This window comes from Dipodomys spectabilis, unplaced genomic scaffold (genome assembly GCF_019054845.1).
Source record: "Dipodomys spectabilis isolate Male_0828 unplaced genomic scaffold, ASM1905484v1 ptg000069l, whole genome shotgun sequence".
Taxonomy (NCBI): Eukaryota; Metazoa; Chordata; class Mammalia; order Rodentia; family Heteromyidae; genus Dipodomys; species Dipodomys spectabilis.
In genome coordinates this window covers 23056348-23074806 of record NW_024870746.1, presented here as the reverse complement: position 1 = coordinate 23074806, position 18459 = coordinate 23056348, and the positions used below count along the sequence as shown (strand labels likewise).

General features: G+C 42.8%; 1 protein-coding gene across 1 annotated transcript; it reads left to right on the top strand.

The window, feature by feature from the left end:
- The first annotated feature begins 3442 nt into the window (after window positions 1-3442).
- Window positions 3443-8598, top strand: LOC122109133 (C4b-binding protein alpha chain-like). Its single transcript, XM_042681317.1, has 4 exons — window positions 3443-3735; window positions 6551-6721; window positions 7307-7482; window positions 8081-8598. The coding sequence occupies exons 1-4, from the start codon at window positions 3648-3650 to the stop codon at window positions 8234-8236; spliced, it is 591 nt and encodes a 196-aa protein (XP_042537251.1). The 5' UTR covers window positions 3443-3647; the 3' UTR covers window positions 8237-8598.
- Window positions 8599-18459: the final 9861 nt, after the last annotated feature.

The following is an 18459-nucleotide window of genomic DNA, read 5'->3' as shown; positions in this document are numbered from 1 at the left end:
TGCAAGCACATTTCAATTGTTTTCCTTTAAATAAGCAGCCACTGGACTATTTGACTTGCAGGTGATAGAACCTTCTTTTCTGTCTGGTTGCCTTGAAGGTGGGGTGCCGGGGAGATTGTCTATAAGCAGCCTCTTCTTTGGAAACTTGTTACGCACTAGAGTAACTCTGAGAGCACACTGTCAAGCTTTATAGCAACTGTGAGAGAACTGGGAGTATTTCAACTGCAGCTTCTGCTGAAGTCCTAACTCCAACTTCCGGAGGTCTTGCTTCAGTTATAATTACTCTAGGCAACTTATACCTACTTTGGAAGATCCCCACTCCAGGCAAGACAAGCCTCAAGCTTTTGTGAACTCTCGATGATTCTGCCCACGTAGTAACGATCTCTCACACTGAAAAGGGGTGGAGGAGCCTTCCCAGTGATTCAGGGGGAAGAAAGCCTGTCATTGGTGCGATGCCAGGCTTGCGATTGGCTGTTAGGATCTGAATGTGAGCTCTCCCTTGGTGCAATCCTTAGTTCCAAATTGCTGGTGCTCTTTGGAAGATGATAAACACTGGGAGGTGGGAATCTCACTGGAAAATGTGAGTCCTTTCAGGCATGCTCTGAAAGTTACCCTTGATCCCTGATCCTTTCTCTTTCTCTGTTTCCATTCACCAGGAAGTGAGTAGCTTCTTGGTTTTCTCAGCCATGAAGTGCTGCCTCAAAACAGGCTGAGAAACATGGAGGCAAGCAACCAACCTCGAACTGAAACCATGAACCGAAATATATCTATCCTCCATAAAGTTGTTTCTGTCACATAATCTGTCATAGTGGTGCAAAAAATAATAAACACAGAAGTGGTATGAGGTCCACCCTGGGAAGGCAGAGCAGACACCTCCCTACCTCTTGGCTAAGTTTCCACCCACGATGTGTCACCTAGGCAACTGGCACATCTGGAAGCAGCCACCTCCCCCTCCTGCTAGGTTACATCCTGGGCCACCTCTGGTCACATGCCTCCCATCTGACTATAGGAAGGTCCCAGGCCCTGAGGTCACATCCAGATCCAATGTGGCTACACCTTTCGGCCTCTGCACCATGCACGGTGAGAGGCAGTAGTTTGGTACATAAACTTCTTTTCCTGCCTGAATAGTGCGTGGTGTTCTCTTCATTGGCTACCTAATGAAACCTACCTACTTCATAGGCCTTACAAGTGGGTGTTGTGATTGGTGGAAATGGAAGACAAGCCCAGACGCAAGGCTGTGATGAGTGGAATCACAATGCAAGCACAAGAGGGCAGCACACTTTTTCAGTTTAAGAAGCAAGCTATTTCTCTCATTGTGTTAGTCCAAAAGGCTTTTCCTGTGTGCTTTCTTTCCTCTTCCCAGCTCCGAGTGCTATGTTTGCCTTAGGCCAATACATGCTTCTCCTGAGTGGTCTTGTTTGTCTAGTTATGTCTTTATCCCAAGTAGAGTAATGGGCTGAATAGAAGAGGCCTGAGCTTTCAGAGGCACCTGGCTGAAGAAGCTAAAAGCAGCAGGAGGTAGCTCCTGAGTGCTATAAGCCACTGAGACTCCTGGGGCTACAAGTTCTTGATTCTCTCAGAAGCTACAAGGTGGCTGAAGAGACTTGGGGGTGGGGGGGAGGGGTGACTGGGAACTAAGCCTGCCAAGACTACGAAAAACTAAGGAAGTACTCAAGAGATAAAAGGAAGTGAATAGAGAAGGCTCCAGAAGAGAAGAGATTAACAGCTGAGACCCTGAGTCAGGATCACTGGAAAAATTCCACACTTCCAGATCCAAAGGTCAGCATCCAAGCATCCCAACATCCAGACAGGGAGAGTTTTGCCTTAGTTGTCAGGTGCAGGGGACACAGACTTTGGGACTTGAGGCATCCTCTGACCTGAACATCATCTACAGCCAAAAGCCTCTAGCTTTGAAAGCTTAGAATCACAAGTCTCTAGTTCTCAGAACTTAGAGTTGCAAGTTTCTGATGTTTGAACACCTGGCCTTTAGCCCTGAGGAGCTTAGGGCTGCCAACATTGGGGAATCTACCTCTAGCTATTTGTGATGTTTTTACTCTAATGGAGCAAAAATGTCCCACAGTCAGCCATACATGACAGGATGAATGAGCTGAATTAATGTTGATATTCACTCCTTCCATTGTTCTTGATGTTTTTCCTGAGATGATTTGTGGGAAGAAAATACTGTTTTTGAAGGAGTAATTAAAGATAGCACTGTAGCTAAGTTTTGAATTATTTCTTCTCAATATTCAAGGACTTGGATTTGTATTTTGGATTTGCTTTACCAAGCTCAACATGTTCATGATGAATCTTTCTGCTTCCTTTCTGCCCCCGAAGGTTGAAATTTGACCGTACTAAAGCCAATAGCACATCATAAGGATCCCGGTTGTTTCTGGCAGTTAAGCACTTTGTGTTTTGACCTCCTATGACCTTTGTTTTGCAGCTGATCTGGGTGGGAAGGTTGTTTCCAGGTAACTTCCTCAAATTCATCTTCTTTTAGTAAACATCAACATGGTTTTCGGTATCACTTCCCATGAAACATAACAATGATGCACTTCCACTACTGCCTCTCACTGCTTTTGTCAGAGATATACCACAGGGCTAGACTGCCCTTTTGGCTGATTGGACACCAAGGGGATATTTTTAGTTCTACAGATTCTTCCTCTTCATTGGGCCCACGCACTCTGACCCGTACCTCCCAGGACTTCGAGTACCACCGCTTCCTCTCTCAGCAGATGACAGTGGCACCAACATGTAGTTCATTCGATGACTTGCCAAGTCAGGAATAACAAGGCAATCCCCTTCCTGTATTGACTGAGCAGTTTTGAAAGGTCAGTCCATTTTTCATGAGGGCTTCAAAAAAAAAATACATACAGATGTATTTTTTTTCCTTCCCCACAAGTTTTGAAATTTTCTACAATCTTTTGCATCTTTTTTGTTCTTGTTGTTGGTCATGGGGTTTGAATTCAGGGCCTGGACGCTGTCCCTGAGCTCTTTTGCTTAAGGCTGGAGTCTACCACTTTGAGCCCTAGGTCTACTTCTGGCTTTTTGGTGGTTAATTGGAGATAAGAGTCTCATGGACTTTCCTGCCCAGGCTGGCTTCAAACCTCATTCCTCAGATCACAGCTAAGTCAGAGCATTGATTGAGTAGGAAATCCTTCTCTGAAGGACTTTCTCTTTCATTGTAATACCCAGACTTCAAGAGAACCTCAGACACAGCTTTACTGCACTTAAGATTTGCTTTCTGGGTGTCCCTCCACCTCCACGCTTGTTTTGTCAGACATCAATGCGTTGTTTCTGTTTCTTGAAAGTCCCACTCTTGCAGTGAAGAGATGAGTGCTACATTGCAAACACTCCCAGAGCTCCACGTGGTTTTTACTCCTGACATCGGGGTTTGATGCTGAAGTGGGACTGTCAAGTGTCCTTTCATTGGATTGATTCTGGAAACCACTGTTCTGCTCTGTTCCCATGGGCTGCTTCCTGACTTAAGAGGTCACTCTTGACCTGATCACCCGCTGGGTTCAGCTGCCACTGACCGCTTCACATCTGACTCTGGAAGACCCCACTCCAAATCCACTGTCTTTCCTCCGAGTATTTCAGGTGGGATCTATGCCCTTTCAGCTTCTGCTGGTGCACAGTCATCGTTGGCCATGAGGCTTCTTATGCCTGGGAGCAGCTCTGCTTCTCTGTGCCTCCTTGGAGTTCTGTCCTCGCTCCTGGGCCCGGCCAGCCTCCTTGGTGAGTAAGGCAGTTTCCAGTGCCAGGGCAGCAAAAAAGCTGAGAATGGGCAATAGTCAAGGCAGAGAAGACAGAGTAGACCACTCAATGGCAAATGCATTCATTCCATATTAGAAATTTAAAGAGACAGTCGTGCTGTAGTCATTTGCACTAATTTGTAGGAGGTATAACGTCATTTTATTACTGTCAGTTACTTACTAACAATTAATGAACTACTTATTTTACCAATGGTATAACAAATACTTTATTAACTTCTAATTCAGTAATCGATAGGTTTAACACATTTTTTTAAAGGTTTAAATACTTTTATGTATATGAGTATGATTGAGAAAGAACAATGTTTGGTTACATACCTGCATATCTACTCTGCTAAAACAGGGAAGAATAAATTACCATGTTTCATTTTCTTACAAATTTATATACAGAAAGGATTAAAATTCCCTTCATGTGTTAGCCTGTGCCATTTTATTTTTACTAATTGTTGTTGGTTTTACTATCTGCAAAGCAAATGTGAAATAGTAATTATTGGCAGAAATTCAGAGAAAATTAAGGAGAATCTAAATGCATTACAGTATCAAATTTCTCTGTCAAGTCATAAAATGTTATATAAATCTAAGGGTTTTTTGCAGTTTGATCATTTTTATTATTGTATTAAGAATAGAATTTCCCCATGATTCTTTTCTCTAGAAGATTCTAAAGCACACAGCAGTCTTGGGTTGGTGAGTGAATGAGGCTTTGGGATTCTGGGTGTACACAGCATTGTGAATTAGAACCAACACTGTTTCCTTAAGATTCCTCTGTTGAAGATGCTGACATGTACATCTAATGGTCCTTCCAGGTAGCAAGTGCTCTTAATGGAGTCAGATTGTGGCTTGTGTAAAGAAAAATGAATTTGAGCCCTTCACTAGCTGTGTGACCTTATGTATGCTGTTCGACCTCTCTAGGTTCTCTTTTCACGTTCGCCAAATGGAGTTGTTGAGAGATTACCTGAATTTATACTTGTCAAAGCTTAAAGCATTGCCTGGTATTTAATAACAAGTGGCTACACATACTTTTTTTTTTAACTTTTAAAAAAGGTTGGCTTAGAGCCGGGCGCCAGTCGCTCATGCCTGTAACCCTGACTACTCAGGAGGCTGAGATCTGAGGATCACAGTTTCAAAGCCAGCCTGGGCAGAAAAGCCCGTGAGACTCTTATCTCCAACTAGCCACCAGAAAACCGGAAGTGGCACTGTGGCTCGATTGGTAAAGCACTTGCCTTGAGCTGAATAGCTCAGGGACAGCGCCCAGTCTCACAACCGACAAAAAAAAAAAAAATTGGCTTGTAGTTATATGGGAATTTGATTGTGAGCTACAGAGAAGAGGTCGAATGGGGAGTCTTTATTAGAAAGCTGGCCATTGTGAACAGACACATGTCCCCCCAAAACTTGAAGCCTCAAATACACTTAACACTGTTAGAAAACCCGAGCCATGAGGGTAGTAGAGAAAGAGCAGAAAACAATCTCAACAAAGCCGCTCAGCTGTAATGGAGAGTTGAAATGGGATGCCATGGTGACCTGAGGAGAGTCAGGAGACACAAGGCCTGGTGCAAAATGGTGGCTGAAGGGAAGAGTCCTAACCAGGGTCATGGTCAAGGGGCAGGGTCACAAGGAGCTGGGGAGTTCCAAGAGTCTTCCAAGTTCATGGTCTAGGTCTGGCAGGTCCATAACCTATTATCCACATCCCTGCTCCTGCCTCTAGGAATTCAGGCATGCCCATCATCAGAGGATGGAGGTGGGCCTCACCTCTAAGTTTTGGAAAGTCCCTCATCCACCAAGATGCCAAGATGGCACCAGTTAGACCCAGTATCCATATTTCAAAATCAGGCATATGGGGTGGTCATGGCGGTGAGGGAGAGGATTTCATTGTTGCATCTTAACTGTATTTCAATCCATTTCCCTCTAAGAAATAGCGTTCCTAACAGGTTTCTTTTTCCCATTTTCACAGTTACACATGATCTATTTCAACATTTTTCAGTTTTCTTTATTCTCTTCCCAAGATCACTGCTAGTCCCTGCTCACCCAAGAGCCTATCTGTCTTTGATCATCCTTTTGTAGTTTCTTTGGACTTCTCTTGTGTGTCTCCATTGTGATGTTTTGCACAGTTATTCATCCCCTTTCTTTCTCTAAGCTCCTCTGTCCTCTTCCTGAGTAATCACTTAGCTCAATTCATATTCTTTTCAACCATCGAAATAATTCTGTATATGGGTATTGATCCTTACACATTTTTAAATATTAAAATGATCAAAGAATAGTTTTATAGAAGTCAATTCTGCCTTTCCTAGATTCATAGATGCGTGCCCAATTACACCTCAGTCATCTGATACCTCCATTTTGTGAATGTTGCCATCTTAGTTCGTGAGCAATGAAATATTGGGAGAAATAAAAGTCTTCCCTAAGCCCCAGCTTCTGTAATTTGATGTTGAATTGTCCTCCATAGGCCCATGCATTAAAGGCTCAGTCCTCTTGGTGGTGCTATTGGGTGATGATTTCATCATCCATCAGAAGTAGGGTCATCTAGAACATGCTGCAAGGGGTGGTAGGTATGCCTGGCTCCACACTTGCACTTTCTGGGCATGAGGAGATCCATTTGGCTCCATCATGCCCTCCTCCCATGATGGCCTACCTCTCCACAGGCCATCTGTCCTGGAATCTCAGAACTGGAAAATGAATCTTTTCCTAGTATGTTCCTTATCTCACGTATTGTGTTATAATGGGGAAGGCCTGGTGAATTTATATGAGTGAAACATCAGAAGAAAAGAGTCTCTATTTCCAACCAGGTTGCAGTTCCCCTCCCAAGATTGAGCATGGACACTACAAGGACATTAGTGAACTTCTGTCCATCACCACTGTGGTACAGTATGAATGCAAGGAAGGCTATGTTCTGGTGGGAGCAGCCACAATGTCCTGCAGGTTCTCATATTGGTCATCTCCGGCTCCTCAGTGTAAAGGTAATCCATTGCTGGTGGCTACAGAAACCACGCATGCTGCCGAGTGGCTCTGAAGTGGTCCAGATCCCGATGGTACTCCCAACCAGAGCACATTTGCCATTGACTCCTGCTCGAGCCTGAGGGAGGTTGGTCATGGATTAATTCCAGATATCCAAGACATAACACCCTGGGTTTCTGATGGCATCCAGAACCTCTCATGAGAGATTTGACCTTGCTATCAGACACCTGCCCCCATGATGTGTTATGTTACTGTCAGTGCTCTCATTTTTCCACAGAACTGAGGTTTCTAGAGCAGAGAGATATCGCTACCATGACTGTGTCCACAGTACTTCCCACACAGGTTTGCTAAGGCATGCATGAAATAGAACCACTGCCTAGAACCCAGCAGTGGCTCTGCACCATGCAAAGCATGCATGGGTAGCACATGTCCAGAAAGCACCAGCCCAGTTCATGGTGATGGTGGTAAGATAGTCAGAGTGATCATGGAGTAGTGGCAGCTGCAGAGAGAATGAAACAATAGAGACCAGCAGTATTGCTGTTCCCCTTTGTTCATCACCAGGAGTTATCTATCTGTTTTGATGATAGCTCTGTGTGCAAAACCAAAGATGCTCAATGGACAGCTGTCTGTGGAGAAGGATCAGTATGTCAGCCCTGAAACCATCACCGTCCTGTGTGACCCTGGCTATCGGATGGTTGGATCACAGAAGATCTCCTGCTCAGAGAATAAATCTTGGAACCCTCCCGTGCCCAAGTGTGAACAGGTGAATGAGACACAGTGAATATTGCGTTACATGACATCTGAAAACACATTACAGATAATCAGCTTTATTAAAAACAGGAGCAGTACTAATATGCCTGAAGGGATTGTCTGTTAGGGTTCATGAATACAGGTTTACAGGAACTAGTTCGTGCACCATGAGGCACTGTGCTGTTTCTGTGGTAGTAGAAAGCTTAAGGTCCTGTTTTATAGCAGGGCAGGCTGGGTGTATTGTAGGGACTTATTAGCAGATGTCCTGGTCCTGGAGCTCAGTATTTCCTCAAATACCTGATATACTCGCTTTTATTTCTCCTTGGTCAGCAGAATAGACTCCCCTTGTTTCTTTGGATATTTTGGGGATTCCCCTGAGCTTAGTCTCCCTCTTTGCTTGATCTGGTACTTCAGAGCGCACATGGGGAACACTTAGAGTCCAAATGAATGGGTTTCCTATTGATCCACCCTGGCTGGGCTTATCGCTCACCTTCCAGTCTTCCTCCTGCCATGAAGTGTCTTGAAAGAAGCATAGCCACTTATGAGTTTGCAAGCTTTCTGAAATCATCATTCTTGTTTTTGTTTGTTTGTTTATTTGTTTGTTCTCTCAGGAAATCCCTGAAGATCGTGATGTGGTGCTGGCAGGCAGGAAGTTCTTACAGTGTCTTCCAACTCCCAGAGACTCCAAAATGGCCCTGGAGTTACATAAACTTTCTCTGCAGATTGAAAAACTGAAGCAAGACAGAGACAAGGAGAAACTCACTTAACTATACTTGCACTCCTTCTTGCAAGAAGACAGATTTGCTTTTCTGTACCATTCCAGAGAGAGAAAAATGTCAGTTTATTGACTCTACCTAAGCCTCATCATTTTTTGCAATAAGTCATTGGGAAAAATTTGCTGATGGGCATAGTGATCCTGGAATGTGGAATTATTAATAATTTACATTGTTATCTCTCTGCTTAAGATGAGACATTTCTGGGTTTGCTGAGCTGGCTGAAATAACTATCTACCTTTAAGTTTCCTTTTGAAAATCTGTGTTATACAATATCTGTACCTATCTACCTATAAATGCCAAAATACCTATGAAACCTATCATAATATGTATGCCTTGAACCAGTTCACTTCCTACACTTGGTTGAGTTTTTCTTCCATTTCACACTATTTCAGAGATGATGCACAGCAACAAGTCCTATAACTGTGTTCCTGGGATCCTCTCTGGACCTCAGGTGCAAAATTTCATACACACTTAGCTTGTAAGAAATTATCAGCTATGGTCAATGCTCTTCTTTTATTTTGCGGTTGCAAATTCTCATTTCCCTCTCTTTGCTGCTTAGGAACCGATTTTTAGTTTGATAAATACCCTTTAATATACTCACAGGTTTTGTGTGCATGTGCGTGTGTGCATGTGTGCGTGTGTGTGTGTGTGTGCATGTGTGCGTGTGTGCATGTGTGTGTGTGCATGTGTGCGTGTGTGCATGTGTGCGTGTGTGTGCGTGTGTGCGTGTGTGTGCATGTGTGCGTGTGTGCATGTGTGCGTGTGTGCGCGTGTGTGCGTGTGTGTGTGTGTGTGTGTGCGTGTGTGTGTGCATGTGTGCGTGTGTGCATGTGTGCGTGTGTGTGCGTGTGTGCGTGTGTGTGTGTGCATGTGTGCGTGTGTGTGCGTGTGTGCGTGTGTGTGTGTGTGTGCGTGCGTGTGTGTGTGTGTGTGTGTGTGTGTTTTCTTTTGTCCCAATAGCTATACAATTTTTCATCACGTGTATCCCCTGTGTTCTGTTATCTGTTCTTTTGGGATGAGCACTTATATTGCTTCCAACTCTTTACCAAAATTAACTTTGTGATGAGCTAATCTAGCCTTTAACTAACATGTAATATAGTTTACTCTTTGTTCTTTTGTAAGTATAGTCTTTATGATAAAATGTATTTAAGAAGTATGATAAGCTAGGTGCCAATGGCTTATCCCTATAAACCCTAGAAACTCAGGAGGTTGAGATCTAGAGTTCCACAGTTTAAGGCCAGGTTGGGCAGAAGAGTTTGCTAAACTTCATCTCCAGAATAACCAGCACAAAGCTGGACTGGAGGCATGGTTCAAGCAGTAAAGTGCCAGCCAGGCAAGCAAAGCTGAGAAAGTAAAGCCAAGCAAGCACAAGTCTCTGAGTTCAAAAGCCAGAAGTGACAAAACATAAAAAAAGAAGGGGAAAAAAAGGAAAAATCCTGACAGAGATGGTAAAGGAAGAGGGTGAGGTACCACATTCACCCAAAGCCATCTTTAACAGGAAGTAGAAGTCAGATGATAGGGTTGAACCTGAATATGGAGGTGAATGAGGATTTGAAAGAAAGTATGGCAGAGGCCTAGTCAAAGCTACTTAAGACACTAAAACTGGAGTTTGGGGTGTGGCTCACACCTGTAATCCTAGCTACTCAGAGGCTGAGATCTGAGGATCACAGTTTGAAGCCAGCCTGGGCAGGAAAGTCCGTGAGACTCCTATCTCCAATTAACCACCAGAAAACCGGAAGTGGCGCTGTGGCTCAAGTGGTAGAGCAAGCACCTTGAGTTGAAGAGCCCAGGGACAGAACCCAGGCCCAGAGTTCAAGCCCCATGACCAACAAAGAGGGAGAGAGAGACAGAGAGACAAAGAGAGACAGAGAGAGAGGAGCACTGGTGAATGGCACTCTTTGGAGCTTTGGCATACATTTGAGGGGTGAATAAGAAGTTTGGGGGCAGGGGCTAGAGGTATGTGTAAATAAGTAGCTCCAGCCAAAGGTGAACTCTGGTTGGTCATTATTTCAGGATGTTTTGCTAGTGTCCCGCCATGCTAAGACATTTATTGGGAAGAGGACAATTTCACAAGATGTTTACTCATTGATCCTGTCCTTCTGGAAGTTCCAAGGTGACTGTGGGGGAAGAGACATGCTGAGAAAAAAAATACGTTAAAATTGGCCAAAGGGGACACAAAATGGAGTTAGACGAGCGAGTGTAGGGCCTTTCTCACACGTGGAAGAGCTTTTCACTGGAATGTGAGCGCCACAGGCTCCAGAGGGAGCGTGAGGGTTTTATCCAGGTGTCCAAGCAAGGAAGCAGGATGTAAAAGGGGGTTCAATGGCCTTACAGTTCACTGGCAAAAGCAAATCACTTTAGAGACAAGGAAAGAACAAGCCTGTTATAGGTCTGGAGGGAGAGGAATCAGACTCTGTGGTGAACTACACTGGGAATACAGAAATTCCCAGTAAGACTTACACAGTCTGGGAATAGGCTGCTCAAGCCTATAATCCCAGCTACTCAGGAATGTAGATCTGAGAATCAAATGTGAGAGACTCTTATCTCCAATTGACCAGCAAAAAGTCAGAAATGGAGATATGGCTTAAGTATCAGCCTTGAGCAAAAAAAAAAAAAAGCCCTGAGTTCAAGCCCTGGTAGTGAACAAACACCCTAAACAGTCACCAAGTAACTCATCTTTGAGTTTCTTGTGACCATCAATCAAGAGTTATTTCTCAGCTGACCAGCACAGGACACGAGGCCTATTATAGCAAACACAGCTATAGAAGCAGAAACAGAGTTCAGAGGATGTAAGGACCAGAAATACCACAGAAAGGCTAAGTTTATCTCTAACAGAAACATATTGAAGATTATTCTTATGATTCATTATTAAGCCAACTTGTTGACCAGTCAAAGTCTGGCTAAAGTATGATATGCTCACACACAGTATAATTTCTGCATTCCCTTATTGTATATGTTCCTAGAGGACCACTGTGTGTCAAGCTCTATTCTAAGAGGAGTTGGAACATTAGAAAGCCACTAAAACAAAATGCAGTTATTAGAAAGAATGAAGTACATGTATACGTAGTGATACAGAAAGATATCTAAATTGTGTAATGTGGAAAACAGCATATGACAAACAGGTAAAGCTGTATGATTCCATTTGTGTGGAAAACGTCTACTTGTCCTCAAACATGCATACAGGCACAAGATCTCATAGTGATTGTGTGTTCGGGAGATGACTAGGAAGAGAAAATATTAATTTGACATTTGTGCTACTTTCAATACAAGGATGTTTTTTAATATACTATGTAGATAATATACTACTAATAATAGTTTCATTTCTATCTTTATAACAGTAATAGAGAACACCATAGTGAAATAATTGTGAATACTACAAAAATTATATTGGGATGGCCAGACACTGGTAGATCATGCTTATAATCTAAGCTACTCAGGAGACTGAAGATCGTGGTTTAAAGCCACCCTGAACAGGAAAGTTCATCAGACTCTTTTCTCCAATTAACCACTAAAAATCCAGAAATGGAGTTGTGACACAAGTGATAGAGTATCAGTATTGAGCAAAAAGAAATTAAGGAACAGCTCCAAGTCCCTGAATTTAAGCCCCAGTACTGGCACACAAAACATTTATATTGGGCTACTTAAGAAAGGACAGAGAGAAGATAGTATCTGGAACAGGACATTAGGCCATAAGACAAATTAGCTACCCTCGACAAGAGGAAGTGGACCAGAGGAGACTGGGATGGGCGAATGGTGTACAGAGTTTGATAAAGACATAGGGGAAGAAGTTTTGAGCTTAGTTGTAGAAAAATGACCTCAGAGAGGAGACTAGATGTCACCATTTTTATAGAAAGGAAAATAATAGAATGGATGCAGGCACTCTTTGGTTGTTTATCATGGATCTTTGATATCAGCATCATCAAGGAGAGGAAAGGAAACTGGATGTAGGTGGCTCAATGCCTGTAAAACCTAACTACTCTGGAAGCTGAGATCTGAAGATCATGATTGAAGCCAGCCTAGGCAGGAGAGTCTGTGAGACTTTTATCTCCATTTAACCACCAAAAAGAGAACCAGAAGTGGAGCTGTTGCTCAAGTGGTAGAGTGCTCGCCTTGAGCAAAAAAGCTGAGGGACAGTGCCTTGGGTTCAAGCCGCAGGACTAGTACACACACACAGCCATACATGGGCACTTGCCCATGTGCGTGTACATTCTCACACATTTGCAAAAGAGAGGAAAGGTTGCATTTCATGAAAGGCAAAGAAGACTCGAAAACGTAGTAAGAATCTAAGAACAACCTTATTTAAGAGAATTTCCAGAGTGTCAGAGGTAAGGGTTTGGGTCGAGTTGGTAACCACAAACACACCATTCTACTTAATATTATGCTGTTGTTTTCCAGAACTTGGCTGGCATTCCACTGCAGGTTCCCGACTCATTCAGGGTGGAGATTTTGCCATATTGATATGATAAAGGGATCAGAAACAGAGACATTTCAGCTAGTGATAAAAAGGCTGAAATGGTGCCCTGCCGATTCAGCTGGGGAAGGAAGGAGAGAAATCGACAGAGCAGTTTGGTGGCTGATCTTGAACAAAAGTGTTAGTGGCAAAAGATTAAAAATACATAAACTGTTAAGACAAAAGCTTGTGGTCACAGAATGAGGTAACTGAATTTTACACTCTTTCTGGAACCGTCTTGGGTAATGACAGAGTCTAGAGAGGCCACTGGACAGGGTGCCCAGAGAAGAATGATCCTGGACATGTGGAGCCCAAGGAACTTGAAAGGCCAGGTCCCGGTGTGTGTTTGGGGGGGGGGTACTTGCTGACCTTGTGTCTTGCACTTAGGAAGCCAGGCTGAGGGAGCAGGGGTGAGGGGAGAGGGACCACAGGGAAGGGGGTTGTAATTGGCAAAGCCTAATTCAGTTCCCTATGAGTCCCTGGGCACTGCTATTTATTGCCATCCTAATCCCTGTGTAGTATGTACTAATGAGATAGCTGTGCCTTTGGAGATCAGGATGCCCTTCCTTAGCTCCTCCTTCTTATGACCTGAAATTCCATCACGGGCCTGACCAGTGTTTGAGGTCACCCTCGGGGAGAAGGACTGATATCTTGGCAGGAAATGATGCTTTTAAATTGTGGTGTTCGTTAGGTCTAGTTTATAGCCACTGTTTCATCTGTGCCCCTGGAAGATACCGTACCCAGGGAGCTGGAACCTGCCCTCTCTAAAAGGTAGTAGCCCCTGAGGTCTAATTAACAGAAGTTCAGTTGCAGATACTTTCCCTGTCGCACAGGCCCTGCTTTGCAAAACCTCACAACCCTCTTTATTGTCTACTCCCCTCCCCCACCCAGGGCTGCCCCTATTCCAAACCACAGAACTTGCATGAAAGAGGAACCTAAAGTAATTGCAATACGTAATTTCTGTCTTTTATAAATAGTGTGAGTCACGGGGATGATTAGAAGAAAGAGTATTCCTTTTCTTTTCTCGTGTGTGTGTGTGTGTGTGTGTGTGTGTGTGTGTGTGTGTGTGTGTGTGTGTGTGTGTGATGGTCCTAGGGTTTGAACTCAGCACCCAGGTTTCAACTTAGCACCCGGGCACTTTTCCTGAGCCTTTTTGCTGAAGGCTAGAACTCTACCACTTGAGCCACACTTCTGGGTAAGAGGGAGAAGTTTGGTGGTTAATTGGACATTAGTGTCTCATGGACTTTCCAGCCTAGGCAGACTTTGATCCTCATATTTCAGCCTCCTGGGTAGCTAGGATTACAGGCAGAGCCACCAATGCCTGGCAGGAAAGTATTTCTGACATCCTTTCTTACATGGAAGGTGGAAGATATATAGACTCATTCATATGAAATCTAGCATCCAGCAACCTGAACATAAACTGTTGGGACCAGTACTTGGAGTTGTGTCTAGCCTGGGAAGTTTGGCTAATGCTATGTTTCTTTTTCTTTTCTTTTCTTTTTTTCTCTTCTTTTCTCTTCTCTTCTTTCTTTTTTTTTTATTCTATCAAAGTGGAGAGAGTTTGAGTAATCTGGGGATCTGATCAGTTACCTCAACTTATACGGGGATAATACAAGCAATTGGGGTAAAATTAAGAAGCTGAGATCCTAATGTGTATCTGGCGATGTGACATGACTGACACCCTTCAATTCACCAGCACTGTGACACGTGCGTACTTAGTCTAGGAATGAATACATTCCAACGCTGCCTGGTTTCTCAAGAAAACCATCACAGGAGGCTTCATAGTGAAGTAACTTCCTTCAAGCTCTGTAGTACAAGAGGGAAGGTATGGATCCCAGAGAGGTGCTACTAACATCAACACCAGGCACAATTTGCTCTTCAGGTTTACCATGCATGCGGTCAAATATTTAAATGCCTCCTACATGGTATCTTGGCACCCATAAATGCCACATCAAAGCAGAATAACAATATGGGTCATTTATGACAAGAATGACATTCAGAGTCATATCACTGGTGAACATTGTCTTTTTAATATGGGTAGTTATTCTAATTGTGACTCAGGATAAAAAGTTTCCATGTGTTTTTTATTCCGAGTGCATCAGTTAATTAAAGAATAAAGGTACTATGTATGTATTGTCACAAATTTGTTTGCTATTAAAGCTATTGATTGTACATACAACAAAATAACTCTTTAAGATTTAAATAAGTAGGCCACCTATTTGAGGATAAGAAAGAACACCATTTAAGCCAAGAAAACATCTAATGAAATTAAATAAATATACAACACAAAACAATAGATTATCCAAGTGGCAATTTTTATATAATTGTTTGATGAGTTGACACTTGTTCTCTTAAGTATTATAATGACTTTTTTTTGGGCGGGGGGGTTCCGGTCGTGGGGCCTGAACTCTGGGCCTGGGCACTGTCCCTCAGCTCTTCAGCTCAAGGCGAGCATTCTACCACTTACGCCACAGCGCCACTTCCAGCTTTTTTCTTTTTGCTTATGTGGTGCTGAGGAATTGAACCCAGGGCCTCATGCATGCAAGGCAAGGGCTCTACCACTGAGCCCCCTTCCCAGCCCCTATAATGACTTTTAATAGTTGTATTGGGTTATCTTATTTCATGTAGGCCAGTATACTCTGTGTGTGTGTGTGTGTGTGTGTGTGTGTGTGTGTGTGTGTGTGTGTGTGTACTTGTATGTGTGGGCCAGTCCTGGGGCTTGAACTCAGGGCACTGACCTTGAGCTTTTGTACAGCTTATTGGCAGTTAAGTGGAGATAAGAGTCCCATGGGCTTTCCTGCCTGGGCAGGGGGAATGGCTTGGAACTATGATCCTCAGATCTCAACCTTCTGCGTAGGTAGAACTACAAGTATGAGCCATTGGTGCTCTGCTCCAGTATATTTTTTTAAAACATGTTCTGTGGAGACTTGTCAAAGTAGAATGAGAAAAATATCAGAACTGCCACCTCAAAAATTGACAATAAAGAATAACTTCCGATCACAAAAAATATTCACAACCATCTGAATGTAATCAAGTATGATGACATGGATGAAGAAAGGAAGAAGTTAGGAAAGAATAAGGAAGTGGCCTCCAATATTTTACTCTCTTCCTGGCTCCACTAATAGACCTTCCCAGGTTCACCAATAAACAGGCAAGGCACCAGCAGAGCCACAGGCTCCGAACACAGAATGCTGGTTCCTACACGAGGACTACAAACTTTTAAAACCATTACATTTCTATCATTTACTTGTAGTAACTATTGAAAGGAAGGTGGCTCAGTGGTAGAGCGCTTGCCTTGCATGCATGAGGCCCTGGGTTCAATTCCTCAGCACCACATAAGCAGAAAAAAAGCCTAAGTGGCACTGTGGCTCAAGTGGTAGATCACTAGCCTTGAGCTGAAGAGCTGAGGGACAGTGCCCAGGCCGAGTTCAGGCCCCACAACTGACAAAAAACAAACAAACAAAAACCTGTTTAGGATAAAATTCCTCATTAATTTTCTGTAACCTTTTGATACTAAATATCACAGTATATTTATTTCACTTTAAATACATATACTTTAATACTTGGCCGTTAGGTATTAGATGCAAATGTTATATTTAGTGCACCCGGGAAAGTACCTTTTAAAAATGATACAAGTTTAACTTACAAGTAAACATCGTCTATCTGTTTCGTGCTGAGCTTTGAACTCTGGGTCTTGCTGGGCAGACACCTTCCCACTTGAGCTACACTTATACTCTCAATTCAAGCTGTGTCTAGACACAGGTCAGTCTACTTCTAGAAATCTTCTTCTTTCCTGCATCGATTTTCTTCTGTGGCTCAACATTTGCCTCAAGATTCTTTTGTTTCACTTATTTACATATATTTAAGATATACAACATGATCTTCTGATGAACATATACAGAGTAAAATGGCTACTACATTCAAACTAGTGGACATGTCTATCATCTTTAATAGGTATCTTTTTTTGTTGTTCTACAGTAAGCGCCCTTTAAACTATCCTTTGCCAAAGTTTAGTAAGCAGCATTGACTACAGCCCTCATCCTGCACATTAAATCTGTTCTTCATCCGCTAGAACTGCAAATTTGTACCTTTTGGCTTACTTCTCCCCACTTCCTCCCTTTTGCAACCCTGGTGATTACTGCCTCTTTCTCAAAGTTCTTTTAAAAAATACATACAAGAAAAGTCTTTACTATGAATCTTGACAATGAGCTTTGGGATATTATATAAAAGGCACAGGCAACAAATGCAAAGATAAAAAAGTGGGACTAAATCAAACTAAAATGTCTCGGCAGCCTTCAGATTGGAAGCAACTGCAAACCACATCTCCTAAGGAGGTTCATATCCAAATTATATTGGGAAAGTCTACAGCTCAGTAGCAAAAAAAAACCCTCAAATAACACAACTAAAAATAGGCAAAGAGGAACTGGATAGATACTTTTAAAGGATATAATGTATGTGTGTGTGTGTGCATGTGTGTGTGTATATGTCTGACAACCAGATATATGAAAAGTTACTCTCCATCATTCATCATCAGAGGTATGTCAATCTGAACTGCTTTATACTTGCTAGGATGACTATTATGAAAAGGTCAAAAGGTTAGGGTTGATGGAAGTGTAAAGAAGGAAAACCTTTATATATGTTGGTGGGGATAAAAATTGAGACAGCCACTATGAGACCAGTATGCGGACCCCTCTGAAAATTCAAAATAGAACAAGCATATGACCAGACAATGCCCAAAGGAAATGAAATCAGTATATTTTTTTTTAGAGATACCTGTTCTTCCGTGTTTATTTCAGCCTTCTGCATGATGGCCAAGATAAACAAATGGGTCTGTAGATGGATGAATGGCTAAATCCACTGTGGTTTACATACAATGATATATTATTCCATCTTAGAAAAGAAGGAGGTCCTGTTACTTTCACCAACATGGGTGAACCTAGAGGACTTTATGTTGAAATTAGCTGGTTATTATATATGTGTGATCACACACACACACACACACACACACACACACACACACACACCCTAAAATGCAAAGATTCCTTTCCAAAGCCCTCTTCATCCTGTGCCAGTGACTCATGCCTGTTATCCTCTCTAGGGTCAGATCAATGGAGATCAGGAGGCTCCTGATTCCAGCCATCCCAGACAGGCAAGTCCAGAAGATTCCATCTCAACAGACAACTTTCTTATTATAACACCTTCTGTGTATTTATGTGACATCAACCACAGTCTCCACCAAAAACAATTCAAGTGCATGGGCAAAGACCTGGCACATGAGTTGGCAAGAAGAAAAATGCAAAGCACATGGCATCATGCAGAAGACATGAACTCAGCAACGACTTGCAGGTCATGTTTCCATGGCGACTTTTGGTGTGATGTCAGTGCATGCTGCCATAGCAGTGAAGTCAGATCATCAGGAAGACCAGGGTGACAAACCTGCCATTTGGCAGTGGGGATTCGGAAGCTGCAGAAACATGCTGGAACATCTGCTGCCAGGAACAAGTGGTTTCACCCATGATGGTTATTCCCTAAATAATGCCCAAGGAAGTTTTCTGTTTTGGAAAATAACACCAATACAACAACAAGTAAAGCCAAAATAGAGAACATAAACAGCAGAAATGAGGGCAATACTTTTTCAAACGTGCAAGCAGGGAATAAAAGTTCTCCTAAAACATTTCAAACAAAAAACTAGAGAATTATATCCATGAAAGTAACCATCACCTCTTTACAACCATAACCATTGATAACGTTAATTTGTTTACGT